The 17,212-nt window shown below is 47.2% G+C and overlaps 1 protein-coding gene across 24 annotated transcripts in view; it reads left to right on the top strand.

The window, feature by feature from the left end:
• LOC121934166 (microtubule-associated protein 4-like) overlaps positions 1 to 17,212 on the top strand; it is a 275,880-nt gene that overhangs the window by 165,298 nt on the left and 93,370 nt on the right. For 21 of the 24 annotated variants that reach the window (XM_042474322.1, XM_042474342.1, XM_042474332.1 and 18 more), the window contains 4 exons: positions 6,005 to 6,133; positions 11,722 to 11,835; positions 13,387 to 13,524; positions 14,047 to 14,139. In XM_042474322.1, the coding sequence (XP_042330256.1) occupies positions 6,005 to 6,133; positions 11,722 to 11,835; positions 13,387 to 13,524; positions 14,047 to 14,139 (474 nt within the window). The remainder of the gene's footprint in view (positions 1 to 6,004; positions 6,134 to 11,721; positions 11,836 to 13,386; positions 13,525 to 14,046; positions 14,140 to 17,212) is intronic. The other 3 variants (XM_042474337.1, XM_042474339.1, XM_042474343.1) reach the window with 3 other exon arrangements.

Genomic DNA, 17,212 nt, shown 5'->3' with positions numbered 1-17,212 from the left:
CTATCTATCTATCTATCTCTATCACTAGCATGTGGTTATCATATCTTCCTTTCTGCACATGATTTATTTTCCCAGCCAGTGAACAAGAAAGCCTTAAATCCTGACACTGGCTAATGCTTGCCTAAAGACAAGCGTATTGAACATGGCTCTCAAACTGAACAGTAGGTAGGAAGCCTGTTGGAAGGAAACTTAACTGTGGCTGCTCTACGTTAGAAATAATAAAGTTTGACACCACTTTACGTGCTGTAGTTCCATCCTATGGAAGCCTGGGATTTGTATTTATAGAAAGTCTTTAGCCTTCTCTGCCAAAGAATACTGGTTCTTCACAAAGCTACAGAGCCCATTATTCCTTAGGATGGAGCTGTGGCAGTTAAAGTGGTGTCAGACTGCATTACGTATTTCTACAGTGATGCCTCCTATCTCTTGCTGAATTGTGGGCTGTGTTTCGACAAGTGCTACGAGATGGGCTTTCATGAACTACACACACATACACATATTACAGTTAATTCTTTAGTGATTGTTCTGTGAAAGCTACACGTTGCAAGTCATCCTGTGCCTTTCTGCGGTCATTGGATCCCAGTGGGTGCTGTGATTCTTACTGAGGGATGGTTTCTGTTCAGCAGGAAAGCCTTTCTTGCTGAAAAGCAAATAGTGTGCTGACTTTGAATCCAGCCTGGAAGAGAGCAGCACCACCTTTTAAACATCCAAACAGTTTGGGCTAATGGGAAGAGGTGTTTGAACGTTGTGATTGGTTGCCTCGCAGCAGATTCTTACATTTCAAGGGCTAAGGCATTACTGTTGTCAACCTCATTTTTAAAGTTGGAGGGATGAGCCACTATGTAGGGGAGCTGATTCCCCCTCTCCAACCCTCTCCTCAATGTTCCCAAATGCCTGTCTTCATTAGAATCCATCCCAAAATGGCGACAAGAAGTGAGGTTATGTCACTTTGAGTCATCATCTTGAGAAGGATACTAACAAAAACAGGTGTTTGGGGCAGCTAGTGGGGACTGTGTGTGTGGAGCTAGGGGTGTTTTTGTCTGTTTGGGGGGGGCTTTCTGTGCTATTTCCAGGTCATAATGTCCAACAAATATTCCAAAAGTGATTAAAACAAATGGGGGAGGGCTGTGGGGCTGTGAGGGATTGGTAGGGGGTATTTTAGATGTCAAAAAAATGGGCCCCACTTTACCTGTCATGGGCATGGGGAGTGAGAACTTCTCAATTTCCATGTAAATCTTTAACTTGTCAGTTACCAGAGCTAAACAGTTGTTTCTTTGAGAAATGTAAATAGTATCTGATAGGCACTTAAACTGGGGAGGCCTTTCCTTCCCAGGTCTCCTTTCCCCTCTTAAAATGCTGAATTTGGTAAAAGGAGCAAGTGACAAGATCCTTGCAGTGGCTGGCAGGCAAGGCCTCTCTTGGGCCCACAGCTGTTAGCGCATTAGAGCAAATTTTAATTGGCCCTTCTGGTTTTAATTGCTCCCTGACACTGATTGAAACTTCCTCACAGAATGAAGAGCACTTCTAATGAAGGGTTCGTGTTCTGTGATAATTGAGTTTTCCAAATGGAGTATTCTGTGCAAGGGGCTGTCTGCCTGCGTCTGTGTGCGTGTGGAGGTGTTTCCTGGTGGCAAAGCATTGAGATTGGAGCCAGAGTCAACCAGACTTTGATCCCCTGGACTCTTGGGGCAGGAACTCTACTTGGCCATGATGCGACTGAGCAAGACTGGCTGGCCTCCTTCTTAGCCCTTTTGGGTTTTTTGGACAGTAATGCACTGGCTCCCATGCAGCCTACTTCGTTCCCCTTCATGGCCATGGCAGGGGAGAGTCTTTCCAAAGACTCTGTGCTGGGCCCGTGAAGGATGAAGGAGAAGCTGTAAGGGTCTTCTTGGTGCCAAGGCAGCTGCCAACAGGCTGGATGGCCATCTGTTGGGTATGCTTTGATTGGGATTTCCTGCATGGCAGGGGGTTGGACTGGATGGCCCTTGTGGTCTCTTCCAACTCTACGATTCTATGAACTACACCAAAACGGGACAGAGTTCATGGACCGGGCCAAGGCATTTGAATCACAGCAGCGCTAGCACTCTCTCTCTCGCTCTCTCTCTTTCTCTCTGTGCGCGCGTGCACAGAGGGGTCCTTAACCTAGGGTGGACTAAGAGCCAGGGGATGGGATGTGGAGCAGGAAGTGCCATACTTTGAGGAAAGGTCTCTCCAGAAACCCCATGACCAGTGCCATGGACACTCCAGGAAGCAGAACTAATGCAGTAGCATTAACACTTGGATGAAACTTCCAGATGGCTCATAGAAGTGACCTCCCAGCCTCTGAGGATAACTTCCCCCCCCTCCAAGCAAGGTGTGCTTGTCCTGTGGAGCAAGTACCAGGGAGGCCAGGCTCTGGTAGGACTGAGTAGTCCTACCAGAGGAGTACAGGTGTAGAGGGCTCAAACGTTTTCAGAGTTTACTCATGGGAAACAAGAACTCAGGAAGAACTAAGCCAAGGGAGTAGAAAGAGAAGTCATATACTTTCAAGCCAGTCCAAGGGGTCAGGGATTCAAGAAAAATGGAGTCCACCAGGTTGTAGGTCAGTTGCCTGCAATGAAGACTCTCCTTGGCTGCGGGGAGATTTATAGCTGCCTGCCCGTGACAGCCAAGTGACTACTTACTTGCCTGGGTTAGGTGCCTGAAGCGATGGCTCCTTTGCATTGCCCGTGTATACTCTTGGTTGCCCAGGCTCTGGAGAGGAGACTTCTTCTTGAGCTTTGGGCTCTTCCATGGTTTGATACCACTCTGTCAGATTCCTCAGATACCTCCAGGTACATAGTGACAGTGAGCAATTACAGGAAGGGGAAGAGGGTGGTTTGTGGACCACTTGCTTGAGGTACCTCTTGAGAAGTAAGCAAGCAAGGGTAGGTCCTCTCTGAGGGTGAAGACTCAGGCACTCTAAGGCAACCACTACTAAGAGCACCCCTGCCCCAAACCCCAGTAGGGTTTTTAAGGAGTCCAGATGGACTTTCCTCAGTAATGCTTACTTCGCCTAAGAAGTGGGACATGGGCAGAGTTTGTAAAGAAAGTTGCTGCATTTGCCATGTGGTCCTGATGAATTTGTGGAAGTGGGTAGTTTCAGGGGTTCCCCTCCCCAACAGTCTCGTAAAGACACCTAATAAACTAATTTTGCTTTCAGAGTGACCATGAGAATGTGTGTATGTATGTATGGGATCTTCTGGCCCTTAAAGATGTGATGGAGTCTTTCCTTTCTGCCAATCCCTCCATGGAAGACAGCCCCCCATGCAGGTCCAGCAGCAGCCCAGGGAAAAGCAAGGCAGCTGATTCTGGCCCAAAGGCTGGGCTTGTTGTCGTCATCGTGTGTGCTTGGCCTTTGGTCACTTCCTGCTACTGAGGCAGACAAGCAGCTGCAGAAGCAAGAGCCCAGTGCAAACTGTTGCCAGCCATGGAGTGTTTTACATACCAGTTTCCCACTTGGAGGCCTCAAACACAATCCTCTTTGTTTGCTTCTCTCAAGCCCATTTACATGATGAGCAGGGCTCATGCCGCCTTCTGTCATTGGTCGGAGCTATCGCTGGAGAGTACGGAGACCTATTTCCGTGGCCATGGGCTACCTGTCACGTATGTGGAGGTGCCAGCGCTAATAGCTTCAGCATATAGCCCTCTCAAGGGGCAGGGAAACCCAGTTACAGAGCTAGGGTGTATCAGTGACATAGTGACTTGAGGTTGTGCATTACAGCTGAAGGAGCAGCTTATCCTAGGACACATCACAGTTTTGAGGCCATCTGCAGTTCCAAATTGTTTACCGAGGTAAGACAGCCAGGTCTCTAAGCAGCATGGCAATGCCAGGAGCCAAGTCTCTTTGCAATGGGCACCACTTCCTCTTAACTTGTTGGTTCATTGCAGTTCTGCTCTCTATTCTACGTCCCCTAAAAAGCTTTATCCCTTTCTCCCTCCTGCCCAACCTCTGCCTGTCTTCACTGCCATTCTCCTTCAGGAAAGAATACTCTGCCCTCCCTCTCTCTGTTCTGCTGCCTTGACTTCCCTGAAGTGTCTGCCGCCTCTCCAGCCTCTGGGCTGATGTATAAAGTCTGTGAACAACTAAGCCAGCTACAGGAAGGAGGCTGCTAGAAATCCCTGTGTGTGCATGCGTGCATGTGTGCGTGCACGCACGTGTGTGTAAATGTATTGTTGAAGGATACTAGATTTGGCAGGAGGGAGATGCGCTCAGATTGTGAACAAGATGCTGGCAATGTTTAATTTCTAAAAATAGAATGTTGGAGGGCATCTTTTCTGGCCCGTAAGCCCAGTTTCAGAATTTGGTGACAACATCCACCAGGCTTCAATTCCTCAGTAGAAAGACACATTCTGCATAAGCTCAGAGACACTCCATACATTTCTGTTGGCTAGTAGAACTAAAGGATGTCTGACCAAGTTGGTAGGGGTCTGTTTAAGGGGCTAAAAGTGAGCGGTGGCAATAAATACTTCTTGCCTGTGGTCAAAAACCAAAATAAAATAAAATCATGGATTAAAGAGAAGCCTCTGGTGATGGAGGGAGGATGAGTAAAGTAATTAAAACTGCTGGCAAATTTTTGGCCTGCCTTGGATTTCCAATTTTTTGCAGAAAAGCACAGTCTTCAACTCAGTAATACTGTATTTATTTTGTCATTAAGAACCAACAGAGATTCTGGGAGAACAGGGATCTTTGATGCTGGGACAGAAAATTCAGATGTTAAATTTAAAAAAATACTACTACTACTACTACTACTAATAATAATAATAATAATTTTTATTTATATTTCTCACCTTTCCCTGCAGATTGAGGTGGGATTACATCAATAAAAACAATACAATACAATATAAAAATATAATAAATACCAACATTCATGCAATAAAATAGCTAAACCATCGTCTAATCATCCAATAATCCATCAGTCATAGTCCGAAGTGGGGCAGTTATTTTAATGCTCTCCTATATAAGGTCCGGTGGGTAGGCCCACCAGAAGAGATCCATCTTAAGTGCCTTCTTAAAGGCATTGAAGGTGGTAATGAGACGGATCTCCTCCGGCAGGGTGTTCCACAGTTTAAGGGCCGTAGCTGTGAACGCTCTGTGGGAAGTTGTCATTAACCTGGTCTTATGGCATTGGTTCCCAACCTTCCTAATGCTGCGACCCTTTAATATAGTTCCTCATGTTGTGGTGACCCAAAACCATGAAATTATTTTCGTTGCTACTTCATAACTGTAATTAAATAGGTGTTTTCCAATGGTCTTAGCGACTCCCATGAAAGGGTCTTTCAACCCCCAAAGGGGTCCCAACCCACAGGTTGGGAACCACTGTCTTATGGTATCCTGAGAGTGCGGGGCAGATTGTGTAGGGAGAGGCATTCCCACAAGTAACTCGGACCCAAATCCGATATATTGATGTACCTGGTAATGGTGGAGGAAAATGTCCAGAAAAGAAATTGGATGGTTTCGAAGACAGATCAGTAGCTAGACTTAAAAAACTGGGAGAAAAGCATGATGTTGTAAAAGGAGTGCCTGAAAAATCTTAGGGGTATTTGATAGAATTCAAGATTTGAGGAGGGAGCTAGGGAAAAAGATGAAATAATTTCAGAAGAGTATGAATTAGGAATACTACTGATTCACTTCTCCCTTACATATCTAGGCAAAAGCTTTTCACTATCACACCCAAGGGCTTAATTTGACTGTGGTATCCCTGCCTGTGGTCTAGTGGTTGGAGTCCTGGACTAGGACTACTGGGAGTCCAGGTTCAAATCCCTGCTCAGCCCTGGAAACCTGCCAGCTCACCCTGAGCAAGTCACACTTTCTCAATTTCAGAGGAAAGCACTGGTGGCAATCCTCCTCTGTAGAAATCTTGCCACAAAAACCCTAGGATAGGATACAGTTGCCATGAATCAGACTCAGCCTGAAAGCATATGACAACAACAACAAGCCCAGCCTGATTATTAATAACAGCACTGTTGCTTTCCTTTCACCTTCCAGTGTCCACCGGAAAGATCATGGATGAACAAATGTCCTACAAGGAGTTCCTGGACCGCAACAGTTCATGGACGATGGATGACAGACACCACTTTGAGTCACAGCCAGTCTTTAAGCCCATGGATATTACAGGTAAGAAGCTGCGCTGAGAAACAACTTTAGTGTTTATCAAATTTGCAGATGACACCAAATTAGGAGGAGTAGCTAACACTCCAGAGGACAGGATCAAGATTCAAAATGACCTGAATAAACTAGAAAGTCATTTTGAATCTTGATCCTGTCCTCTGGATCATTTTGGGCTGAGTTTTGTCCTGCAGTTGTCCTACAGTTTGGTCTAGAATTTGTCCTACATTTTGTCCTTGGTTTTAGTGGACAATTATGGAAACCCTAGCCATACCCACCTACCTCTAGTTTGCTGGTTAATATGCCTCCTTATATGGTGTATATGTGTATGTGCCATCAAGGTGCCTGTGCACTTAGGGCGACACCATGAATTTCTTAGGGTTTTCTTAGGCAAGGAATACTCAGAGGTCATTTCCTTCCTCTGCAACAGAGCCAACAGCACCTGATACTCATTTGCGGTCTCCAATCTAAGTACTAACCAGGGTTGATCTATTGTAGACCTGCTTAGCTTCCAATATCAGACAGGATCTGGTGCCTTTGAGGTATTTAGGCAGGCTCCTTATGTGGACCCCTAAGTTATTTGGTGTCTTCCTTTTCATCCCCATTGCATGAAGTATCTTTCTCTGCTGTGGATGGTGGTTGCCCTTGATGTCCACTAGGTGGTAAAGGGTTAATTATCTGTTGCATGAGAAGAAATAAGATGCTCCAGCCAGGAATCCCGCAGAGGATCCTCCAAACATGCAAAGTGCTTCTTGACAGTTCATTTGCTTTTTTTTGTATTGCTGCAGCATGCTTGAGCTGACATGTGCGGTGCACTTTTGATTGTCCCTCGGAAGCCCCATTTCCATGGGTGGGGAACCAGTTTAGAAATACCACCCCTGTCAATCCTCATAATAGGTGGAGTTAAGCTTCTACATTGCCTAAATGCCACAAAGGCACCAGATCCAGTCTGATCTTGGAAGCTTAGCAAGGTCAGGCGTGGTTAGTACTTAGAAGATGACCATCAAGGAATACTAGGCACTGTTGGCTCTATTTCAGAGGAAGGCAAATAGCAACCTACCTACTGAGTATTCCCTGCCTAAGCAACTTTAGGAAATTCTTGAGGTCTCCATCAGTGAACAGGGGACTTAAAGGTCCATGCATATTTTATACTACTAAGATTCCATCTACCTTTCCAGTCTGCATCCGTTTACCATGTTGGATAGTTCATCAAAACTGCTTTTCTTTGATTCCTTGATACTTATTCTAAAAGCTCTCATGCAAGAAAGCTCACCAGAGTTACTATTAAGTCATACTATTAAGCCTGGTTATAGGAATGTTAGGATCCCCCAATGTATGATTCAAGAGTTGGGCCTCCTCCATCCAAAGGTAGGTTTTAGGGGACCTCAGGGGATTTAGCGAGTGAGCATTTAGAGTGTTTAGGAAGTGAGTGTTTTGTCAGATCAGATCCAGAAGAGACACAAGAGGAGAGGAATATCTCTTGAATTGTGCTATCTTCCTCAGCTGAGGCATGTGATTTCATCCCATTCCTTAGGTCCACTGTGAGTTACCCATGCTCAGTGGGTTGATTCCATTAATAAGTAACCAGGCCCATATAGTTGTCATGGACAATATTGATGCAGGAGCATTTGCATGATGAGGTGAGGTGTGCCACACCTTAGTGATAATGGTGTGTTATAGAGCATAAATAGTTGGCATGGGTGTCATTCTCTTCCCCCCCCCCCCCCCCCATAAGGAGCTGAAGCATATTACATCTTATCTGTGTGGCTGCCTGTGCAAGGAGGGACTGGACTTGCCAACCCTTTACAATTCAATTTCACACCACAGTTGGCTCACAATAGCTTGTGGATGCTAGTCTGCAGGACTAGTACAGAAAGATTAGTGTCAGGCGTATGAGGGCATCGCTGAATTGATTTATTCTCTGTCTGTGTTGACTTTTTTTTAAGATGGCTTAAGCCTTTTGTTTCTCTTGAAGAACAAGGAAAATAGGTTGATTTGCTGGAAATGGTTGGCGTTAATGTCCACTAACATACGGGTGGGAATCCTAAACCTCCTAGACACTGCTGGACTGTAACTCCCAGCAGCCCTAGTTAGAGTAGCCAATGATGAAGGATGCTGGGAGGTGGCACACACCAACTTTTGGAGGGCACAGAAGCCCTGCCCTGGCTTTTTGGGTAGGAGTTAGTAGCTGATGTGCAGGAATAGCCTTCAGTTAGCCTCCCCCTGCATGGGTACTACTGGCCTTTGGAGCTTAAGGCTGCTTTGAATCAGAGTTTGCTTGTTTTCTGTGGCCTCCACCTTTCTGTATATTGACCGAGGAAATTATCTTGGATATCCCTTGCAACACCTTCTGGCTTGCTGGTACCCATGCAGGGGGGGAGGCTAACTGAAGGCTATTCCTGCACATCAGCTACGGTGTGGCAGGGTTTCAGGAGTCCATAAAACCTGCCAAGATTAGTGATGCTCTTGACTTGCCTTTCATTCAGTTCCTAAGCATATAGAAGAGCAGAAGAGAAACTATTCTTCCCTTGCTTCCGTAAAGGCTTTGAATGACCCAGGAATCAGGAAGGCTACCTTACATAATTGGGGTTAAAACTCCTTGTGTGTTTACATAGGGGCTGTTATCTCAGAATAACTTTTTCAATAATGTAAAAAAGAGCGCTGAAGTAAAAAACGTCTTTCAGTGTTACATCCATCAATTTAAAAGCTGACCTTGAAGAGGAAGACAGTTGGAAAGTTGGTTTTGCATGTAGGCATGGCTCTCTAGGCAACAGGGAGAACTGTCGAGGGCTTCCTTTGCCACAATTCCTCTTCCGGTGTGGTTATCTAATGGCGCACACACACAGTCTCCATTATACTCCAGTTCCACAACCTTCGCTCCTTCTCTATGTAATTGGATGTCTTCATTTATAACCAAGGATGTTAAATGTGGAAGGCATCTTGGCCCGGCTTTGCTTAGAAATGTTGCTTCAGTCTGTTGGATACTGCCCAGCTGGAGGGCCGAGGCTCATTTTGGAAAAGCCATCTTGTCTGCAGAGGAGGTCACCGCGTTGCTCGGCTGCCTCTGCCCAGTCAAGGATGTAATGGGAATCCTGGCACAAGCTAGAAAGATGGATGTGTAGACAGGTATCAGTTTGTAAACTGTGAAGAAGTGGCAGAGCGTCATTACCAGCTTGCAAATATACACCTGTCTCTTGGGCAGAGACATTTTTAAAAAAACATAGCTTATCTAGAAATTAGCCATTTATGAGTTTAGCATTTTCTTGCTTCCTATCAAAAGTCTTGTCAAATTGGGCTGCGTCAGAAAGAGTGAGTGAATTTCCCTGAGCCATTTTTATACGGATCAACGGTTCTTACATGTTAGCAAGCCCAGCGATCCATTATTGACCTGCACAGAAGAAGTCATTGTTCCTTTCCGCTACCCACAGTGACAGTAGCTGTTTTTTAAAAATACTATTTTATTACAATATTTCTTGTATCTAAAGATCTCACGGCAGTGTACAGTAAAAAAATAATCTGACCAATTTAGAGCAGTGCAAACCAGAAACCATTTTAAATAAGAGATATAGTAAATAATATTTATTCTACGATTTAAGAGGTTTAAAATGATGCATTAAAACTTGTTGAAAGGTTTTAAGTGGTTTTGAACCGTGTATATGTGAGGGCTTGTGTGAAACCAATTAAACCCTAAAGGCTTTAGTGAACAACGAATAACAGCAACATTGACACCGGTTGGGCCTTCAAGGGGCGGGTGTTGCATAACTGGGGTGCCACAGTGCAGTGGAGCATGATGGGAGCATAGCCAACCCAGTCTAAGCTTCTGCTCTTCTAAATTTTAGAGCTGATCCAATACTTTTTGGAATTTGAAGCAGAAAATCCCAGACTCCTCCATCCCTTTCCCCTCTTAGTGAAAACATCAAAACATAGTGCATTGCATATGATTGGCTGCTTGCTGTCCTTGAATTGTGCCCTAAATTCTTCTGCCTGAGGGAAGTCGCTTCCCTTTGCAAAAAGAATGTGCCTAGTTTTGTTCAGAGAGTTGCCATCTGCTGGAAACCTCATAGTTCCCAGGTGGTAGGCAGCAAAAACAAAGGGCTATTAAGCCTCCAGATGATTGGTTTCACCTGTTGGGTCTGGCTAGGAATTGTAAGGACTGACATGCGAGATGGTTGGATATTCTGCCTTCTGTTGGGAAAATAATCTACAGAGGAAACGGTCCAGCCTTCTTCTTTGCTCTTTTAATATCAGCCCAATCATTCTGTAGCCCACAAGTTGTGGTGAGAAAAGGAAGAGGACTGTGTAAAGCCTCTGCAAGGGGTGGGCGGCTTCCTCCATCCCAGATATTTTTGGCTCACATCTTCCATCAGCAATAGCCAGAATAGTCGGTGGTAAGAGACGATGGGAGTTCCAGTGAAATGACTTCTCAAAGGCCTCTGCTTTAGTGGATTCTAGACATAGAGCAAGATCTTGACATAAGTGAAGCCATTCCCCCTGTTCAGCCTCAGCTGAGAATCTGTCACCTGTGTTTCAAATTCCTCCTGTAAACACCATAGAGTACCCTGCCTGTCAGGCCATGTTTTGTTGTGAAAAATGTTGTGCCTTCTCAGGGGAAGGTTAGCAACAGAAGCATGCACAATATAAAGCTGAAGGGTCTGGCTTGGCCCTTCTGTTGGCTGCTGGGTAGTTAATTTTGAAATAGGACTTTACTTCAGGGGTGGAGAAATGCAGCCATATTTGTGGCTCCCAGAGACCAACTATCTCTCCCCCCCCTATTTTTCACTTGAATATCCCAGAGTACCAGCTAGGGGACAGGGGGAACAATTTTACACTTACTCCTCTGTTTTCACAGACTTGGAGTCCGCCTCCCTCACCCATTCGTGGGTGGCAAACGGAGGGGGATAAAATGTGGCACATGTGCCATGGGGCGCATCCCATTATTTTCAATGGGACTTGGATATTTGTGAGTTGCCATTTTCATGGGAGGGGATCCGGAATGGATCTCCCGTGAATTGGGAGGAGCTACTATACTTTGTTTTGGGGCCCTTTTGTCCACCAGGAAATAATTAGAAATTGTCTGGGAATTGCACCCTTTTGGGCAAAGGCCTCTCCTGGGATTCAGATTACTCCAGGATGCCTCAAATATGACAAGGTTAGCCATGGGGGGCATTGGAGGGAGAAGAAAATTCAAACTTTTTGGTGGGTGTGGCCAGAGGTAAGGCTCTCCAAGGTCCCTGCAGGCCCCAGTGTAGCCCCATAACCAGCGACAGTTGCCCACCCCGCCTTAGATTAAAATGCCTCTCAAAATTGGGAGAGATGCACCTTCTTTTAGACCCCACTTTATCCTTGGCCTAGTGGCCCAGTTCAGGCTCACCAAACCTTAGCCTCCTCCCACAACCACTTGCCATTGCTCCCTGCACTATGCCTCTTCTGCTCAGGGTGGTGACTGGCTCCCAGTTAGTCCTGCAAGGCATTGGAGAGAGCAAGGAGTGCAAAGTGTTGGAGGAGGATCAATCTGCCCTGGGAGGCCACAGATGGACCACTGGCCCATTCCCTCCCTTGGAGTGAAAGGCCTTTGACCCCTGCCGATTGTCCTTCAGAGCCTTTCAAGATGAACCGTGAAGATGTCCTGTCCGACCTGCTGCTGCTTCCTCAGGAAATGATGAGCGTGCCACCTTTCGGGGAGTATTTTGGAGCTTCCGAAGAAGGCCCTGGTACAGTTTTCCGTTGTGCTTGTCCATTGCATAACTCGTCCTGCTTTCAAGTGCCACTAAGGAAATCTTCTGCATGGCTGACATCTTTCTTCCTCTTCAATTGCTTTGAAACATTAATTATGGAAAGTGTTGAGGGACATAATCTGCTTTCTCAGTAGACATTTTTTCCTCCCCCTAAACTTCTGTGGATCTTGAGAATCTGCATGCTTTCCGTCGCCCCACAGAGCTGGGCTTGTTCCATGGTTTTGTGCATCCTTCCAATTTTTGAAATTGTTAACTCTCTTGTGTTGCAGGATTGTTTCAGGCTGCAAAGATTACATTGACTAAAAGTTCTAATTTCTGAGCAAAGCAATTCCATATTGTAGGGTGGGAAGTTAAACACCTTTGTGTCTTCATCCTTTTGAACCTTTAGCACACTAATTTCAGTATCCTCAGCCTGCCTGCCTGCCTGCCTTCCTCTCTGCAGCCAGAAAATAAATAAATAAAATGGATCACAGATACATTTGAGGCTTTAACATCAGCCACTTGTTCTCTGTGGGTTTGGGATTGGAAAATGATTCAGTCCAGGATTGGTCAAAGTACAGCCTCAGACCTGCGTGCCTCTCTCACCCGATATTATGTTTCTGTGGCTCTTGATGCCTCTAGAAACCCTAAACCAATCTTTTTGTGGCCAAAAATAGTGGGTGCCTCACTGCTCATGGAGATTTCCGGTGCACCTGCTTACCTTTTAAATGGGCTGCAAGCTCTGCCTTTGCTATTTAACATCAATAAATACCCATTTATGGACTTCCGGCCACTTCAAGGAGTGTTTTAAAAAAATTAGTAGTGTATACAGCCACTGTAGGGTCCCATATAAAGGGCCCCTGGACTTGCCGCAGTTCCCCACCTCAGATTTAGCCTGTTGAATTGGGATTTGGGAGATGCTTTAGCCTGCTCCCTTCCCTCTTCTGACATCTTCTTCTCATAGTGGAACACACTGGGGCCAATAGCCTGCAAGAGAAAGAAATGTCCTTTTCCATAGGCATCACAACAGTAAGATACAGCCCAAGCAGAGACTCAAGGCCCTGGACGTTTTGTTTTTTTTTAAAAATGGGTGTCTTCTAGGTCAGTAAGGGTGAGAGCCAATGTGGTGTAGTAGTTTGAGCATTAGACTAGGACACTGGGAAACCAGGGTCCAAATTTCCACTCAGCGGTGGAAACTAACTGGCTGACCTTCAGCAAGTCCCACTCTCTCAGCCTCAGAAGAAGGCAAGGACAAATTCTGCCAAGAAAACCCAAGGGTCACCATAATCCTGAAATGACTTGTGGCATAGAATCACAGAGCTGCAAGGAACTCATAAAGCCACCTAGTCCAGCTCCTTGCAGCCAGAAAAGGAACCCACAGCTAAAGTATCCCTGAGAGTTGGGCACCTGGCCTCTGTTTACAACTGAGGAGAGTTCCTTGCCCTGTAGTCCATTCCTCTGTCAAACAGCTTGGATTCCCCATGGTAGGAAGAAACCATGGGGCAAGTGTAGCTTCCGACGGTGCCAAACCTGCCTTGTTTCTTCCAGCACCTTTCGGAGCTGCAGGAGTCCCTGAGCAGCCCCACTCTCTGGGAGCCCCACATTCTCCTGCAAACATTTTTGACCCACTGGCCTTCCTGGGTGGAGCTTCGGGGGCAGGGATGCTGCTGAACCAGAGCCAAGCAGGTGAGCCCCACGCTGATCTGCTGCCGCCAGGAACCTGAGCAGGGCCAGAGGGGGGGAGCTGAACCTTAGAAAATGGGGTGTGAGTGGGCATTGTGGGGGCGGGATGTGGGTGGAATTGGCAAAATGCTTTTAAAAAGCAAAGTAAAGCAGTTGGCAGAAGCAACAACACCCAAGGGTTAGAAAGGCAGCAGGGCAAGAGAAATGGAGGTGGGAGATGGGGCACAAGATGGTGCTCGGCTCTCCGGCAGGATCTTCCCTCGAAAATGCCTCTGGTATGCTGCCCATCCTCTAGCTGGCCTCTGTGTGCTCATAGTCCAGATGAGCCAGGGATTGGCATGTGAAGTGGAGCCACCCGAGGATCAGCAGCAGTTTCTAAAAATGGGCAAGTGTTGCCTCGAAGGAAGCTCAGGTGAACTGGTCACCTGGGGTGGCTTAATCTAGCAACCAAGCTCTTATTTTGTGGAGCTGCCGTTTGAGATGGTCACCTCAGGATCTCTTGTGTGTCTGCTTACTGTCTCGTAGCACCTGGACAAGGAATGGGGTCTCCTGAAGATTTCTGGTTGGGATCTCAACACTTAATGGCAGGACAAGGAGCACCTTTCTTTGAGCCGCCAGGTAAAAATGCAGAAGTGGGAGACAGGTCTCCATTTCCTATGATTTAAGCAGAAATGCTGTAGCATTTAAGCAGAAATGCTGTAGCATGATACCCTGTGGGAAGCCTGTAGCAGAGCATGCATCTTGTATATGACCCTCCATGCTATTAACCCGTTCCTATGGTGGTTGTGGTTGAAGCAATACCTGTGAACCCATGTGGGGTCCTTCAGAGCCAGAGATGGTTGGCACTTGTGCTATCTCACAGGGCCAGCTATAGTTTCCTTAGTTCTTTTTCGTGGTCTCTGCGAAGTACACAAATGGGTTATTCTGTGCTTGCGCAGCCTTTCCGGATCCTACTGGAATCGCTAAGGAAGACTTTTTGGTGGTAGCTCCACCCACCCTCTATATAGGCAGGAGGGCTTCCCACCCTTTCTCAGTTCCTTTTGTCCACCGTGTCAGCAGCATAGGAACCTTGCTCAGGAATCGCTCCTTCCTTAGCTTTCGCTTTCATTTACTGCGTTGCTGACTTTGCTTGTCTCTGAATATTCTTTGGATTGTAACTTGGACAGTTTGGACTCTGATTAACGGTAACAACTTGGACTCCTGACAATTCTTTTGACCAGCGACCATTTTTCAAGCATGTCCACGCACTCTTTTAAAAGTGCACTGAATGTGGGACTACCATACTGGCCCAAGACAGACACAGGCCAGGAAGAACAGGGAGATGCGGCTCAGGTCCATGTGCTATGCACAAATCCTGAAGCCTCCTTCCACCTCCAGAGCCTCTGCCAGGCTTCGGCTGCTAAGGGCAAGCTCCCATCTGTGGCTCCAGGGGTCCCTGTCAGGGCTATTGCTGCCGAGGGCACAACCCCTTTGTCTCCTCCGAGGGTCCCTGCCAAGGCTACTGCTGCTGAGGGCAAACCCTCTCCAGAAGCTCTCCGTTCACCGGGCAAGCGGAGGTCCTCGAACCAGGATGTGGCTGGCCACCCATCCCCGCCTAAGGCGATGAAGTCCTCGGACTCCAGACCAGAGAAGAGGAAACCTAAGTCTTGGGACAAGTCCAAGGACTCATCCCATCACTCCGACAAAAAAGCCTGGACTGGACTCTGATTCCATCCAGTACCGACACGCCCACCCATCCCGCTGATACCAAACTGGGCTCGGTACCATGCACCCAACCAGAGCCTGAACCTCAACGGTCTCCTCTTCCCTACTCTCGGGCCCAACCGAGCTCCTTCCTCCAGTTGGCCGAACCCTACCAACTCTCAGAAGGTGAAGGAGAGGCTTCTCCTTTCACCCAAGTGGTGATTCTGGACTGGCTTTCACAAACATCGGAGGTCGTCTGCTTCGATGATGAACAGGATGATGATGGCTCATCTGTCTTTGCCAAACCCTCTAGACAGGAAGCTTTCTTTGATGAAGCTACAGGATCCTATTTCCTGCCTTTGGATCCTTCTGAAGTCCATGGGGGCCACTTTGTTCCAACCTTCCAACTGATTGAACCTTCTCCTACCTCCTACAAGGTCTGCCACCTCACCCACCCACTCCGGTCCCGACCTTCCTTGGCCTCCTGAGTGGAACCAGTCCGACCCATTCAGACGACCTTGGCCGTCTCTCTTCAAGTACGTCTTGTGTTACCAGTGCCAGTAACCACACAGGCCCTTTCTGTCCATACCAGAACTGCATCGCTGGATCCGCGGACCACTCCGTCTTGGAATATATTCCTCTCCAGCCTTCTAAGGCGCTCTCCTCCCTCGACATGCCCTCTCCTTCAGATGACATCTTTTCCTTCTCAGAGCAGATGGTCAGGATGGGCAAGGCCCTGAATATTGAGGTCCTAAATTCAGACTCTCAAGCTCTGGATCCCATTGATGAGAGGGTTCGGGACAAACTCCCAACCCCGACCTCCATTGCATTCCTACCCTCGATGTCTAAGATTGCCAAAAGTTCTTGGCCCTCCTTGTCGATGGCCCAGCCTTCAACGAAAAAACTGGACAATCTCTACCGCATCACACCCTCGGAAGAGATTTGGCTCTTTGAGCACCCTCGCCCGAATTCAGCAATCGTTGAGGTCTCTCAGATCTGCTTGGCCCCAAAAACAACCTTGACCCCTAATGACAAAGAGGGTTGCAAACTGGACACAATGGCATGGAAATCTTATGCCTCTGCAGTTCTAGACCTTAAGATCTAGAACTATTCAGCCTGCATGGCTGCTTATCAACAGCAACTCTAGGAAAAGGCTCTTCCCATGCACTTGTCTTCCATCAAATTTCGGCAGCCCGACACTCCGCTGATTATGCCTCCCAGCAACTTTCGGGCTCACTGGTCCTCTGACGCCATGCCTGGCTAAGGTCCTCAGACCTCACACCTCAAACAGGCCATTGAAGAGCTCCCCTTCGACGCAACGGGACTCTTTCACAAAGATACTGATGAGAAGCTTGACTTCAAGAATAAGATGAAGAACACAGCCCACAAATATGGTATGTCTTCTTCCTCCACCTCTTGCCCTTCTTTTTCTCAATGCTGTTCGGGATGGCAAAGGCCTCCCTACCCCACCAACCAAGGTAGATCAAACCAGTCCACAGACTACCAACGACAACGTTTTCCCCCTCCCTCAACAACAGCAGGGAAAATGCCAACAAAAACAAAAGTACAAACAACCCCTCCAAAAGAAGGACTCAGATCAAGGCAAGCGCCGCTTCTGAGATTCCTTAGCACACTCCATCCCGTCAACTCCCTTTGGGGATCGTTTGGCCCACTTCCACCAAGCTTGGGCCTCTATAACATCCGACTCCTAGGTGCTTTCCATTGTCTGTTGGGGTTATGCCCTGGAGCTTCAATCTTCACCGCCAAGGGGGATCATTCTCACCACCACCCCCTCAGAAACCCTTCTCAACGAAGTGCGCTCCTTGCTTCAAAAAGGGGCCATTGAGCCTGTCCTCCTGTCCCGGACCTCCATTTTGCCTCTCCTGCAGGAGTCAGACTGGTTCGCGACATTGGATCTCTGGGATGCTTTCTTCCACATCGGCATTCAGAAAGAACACCGGGACCTTCTTGCCTTTTCAGTTGGCCCCGACTTCTTTTGGTACCATGT

This window comes from Sceloporus undulatus, chromosome 6 (assembly GCF_019175285.1).
Source record: "Sceloporus undulatus isolate JIND9_A2432 ecotype Alabama chromosome 6, SceUnd_v1.1, whole genome shotgun sequence".
In the NCBI taxonomy this organism is placed as follows: Eukaryota; Metazoa; Chordata; class Lepidosauria; order Squamata; family Phrynosomatidae; genus Sceloporus; species Sceloporus undulatus.
Note: the sequence above shows the minus strand (reverse complement) of the source record. Positions and strands in the feature narration are given on the sequence as shown.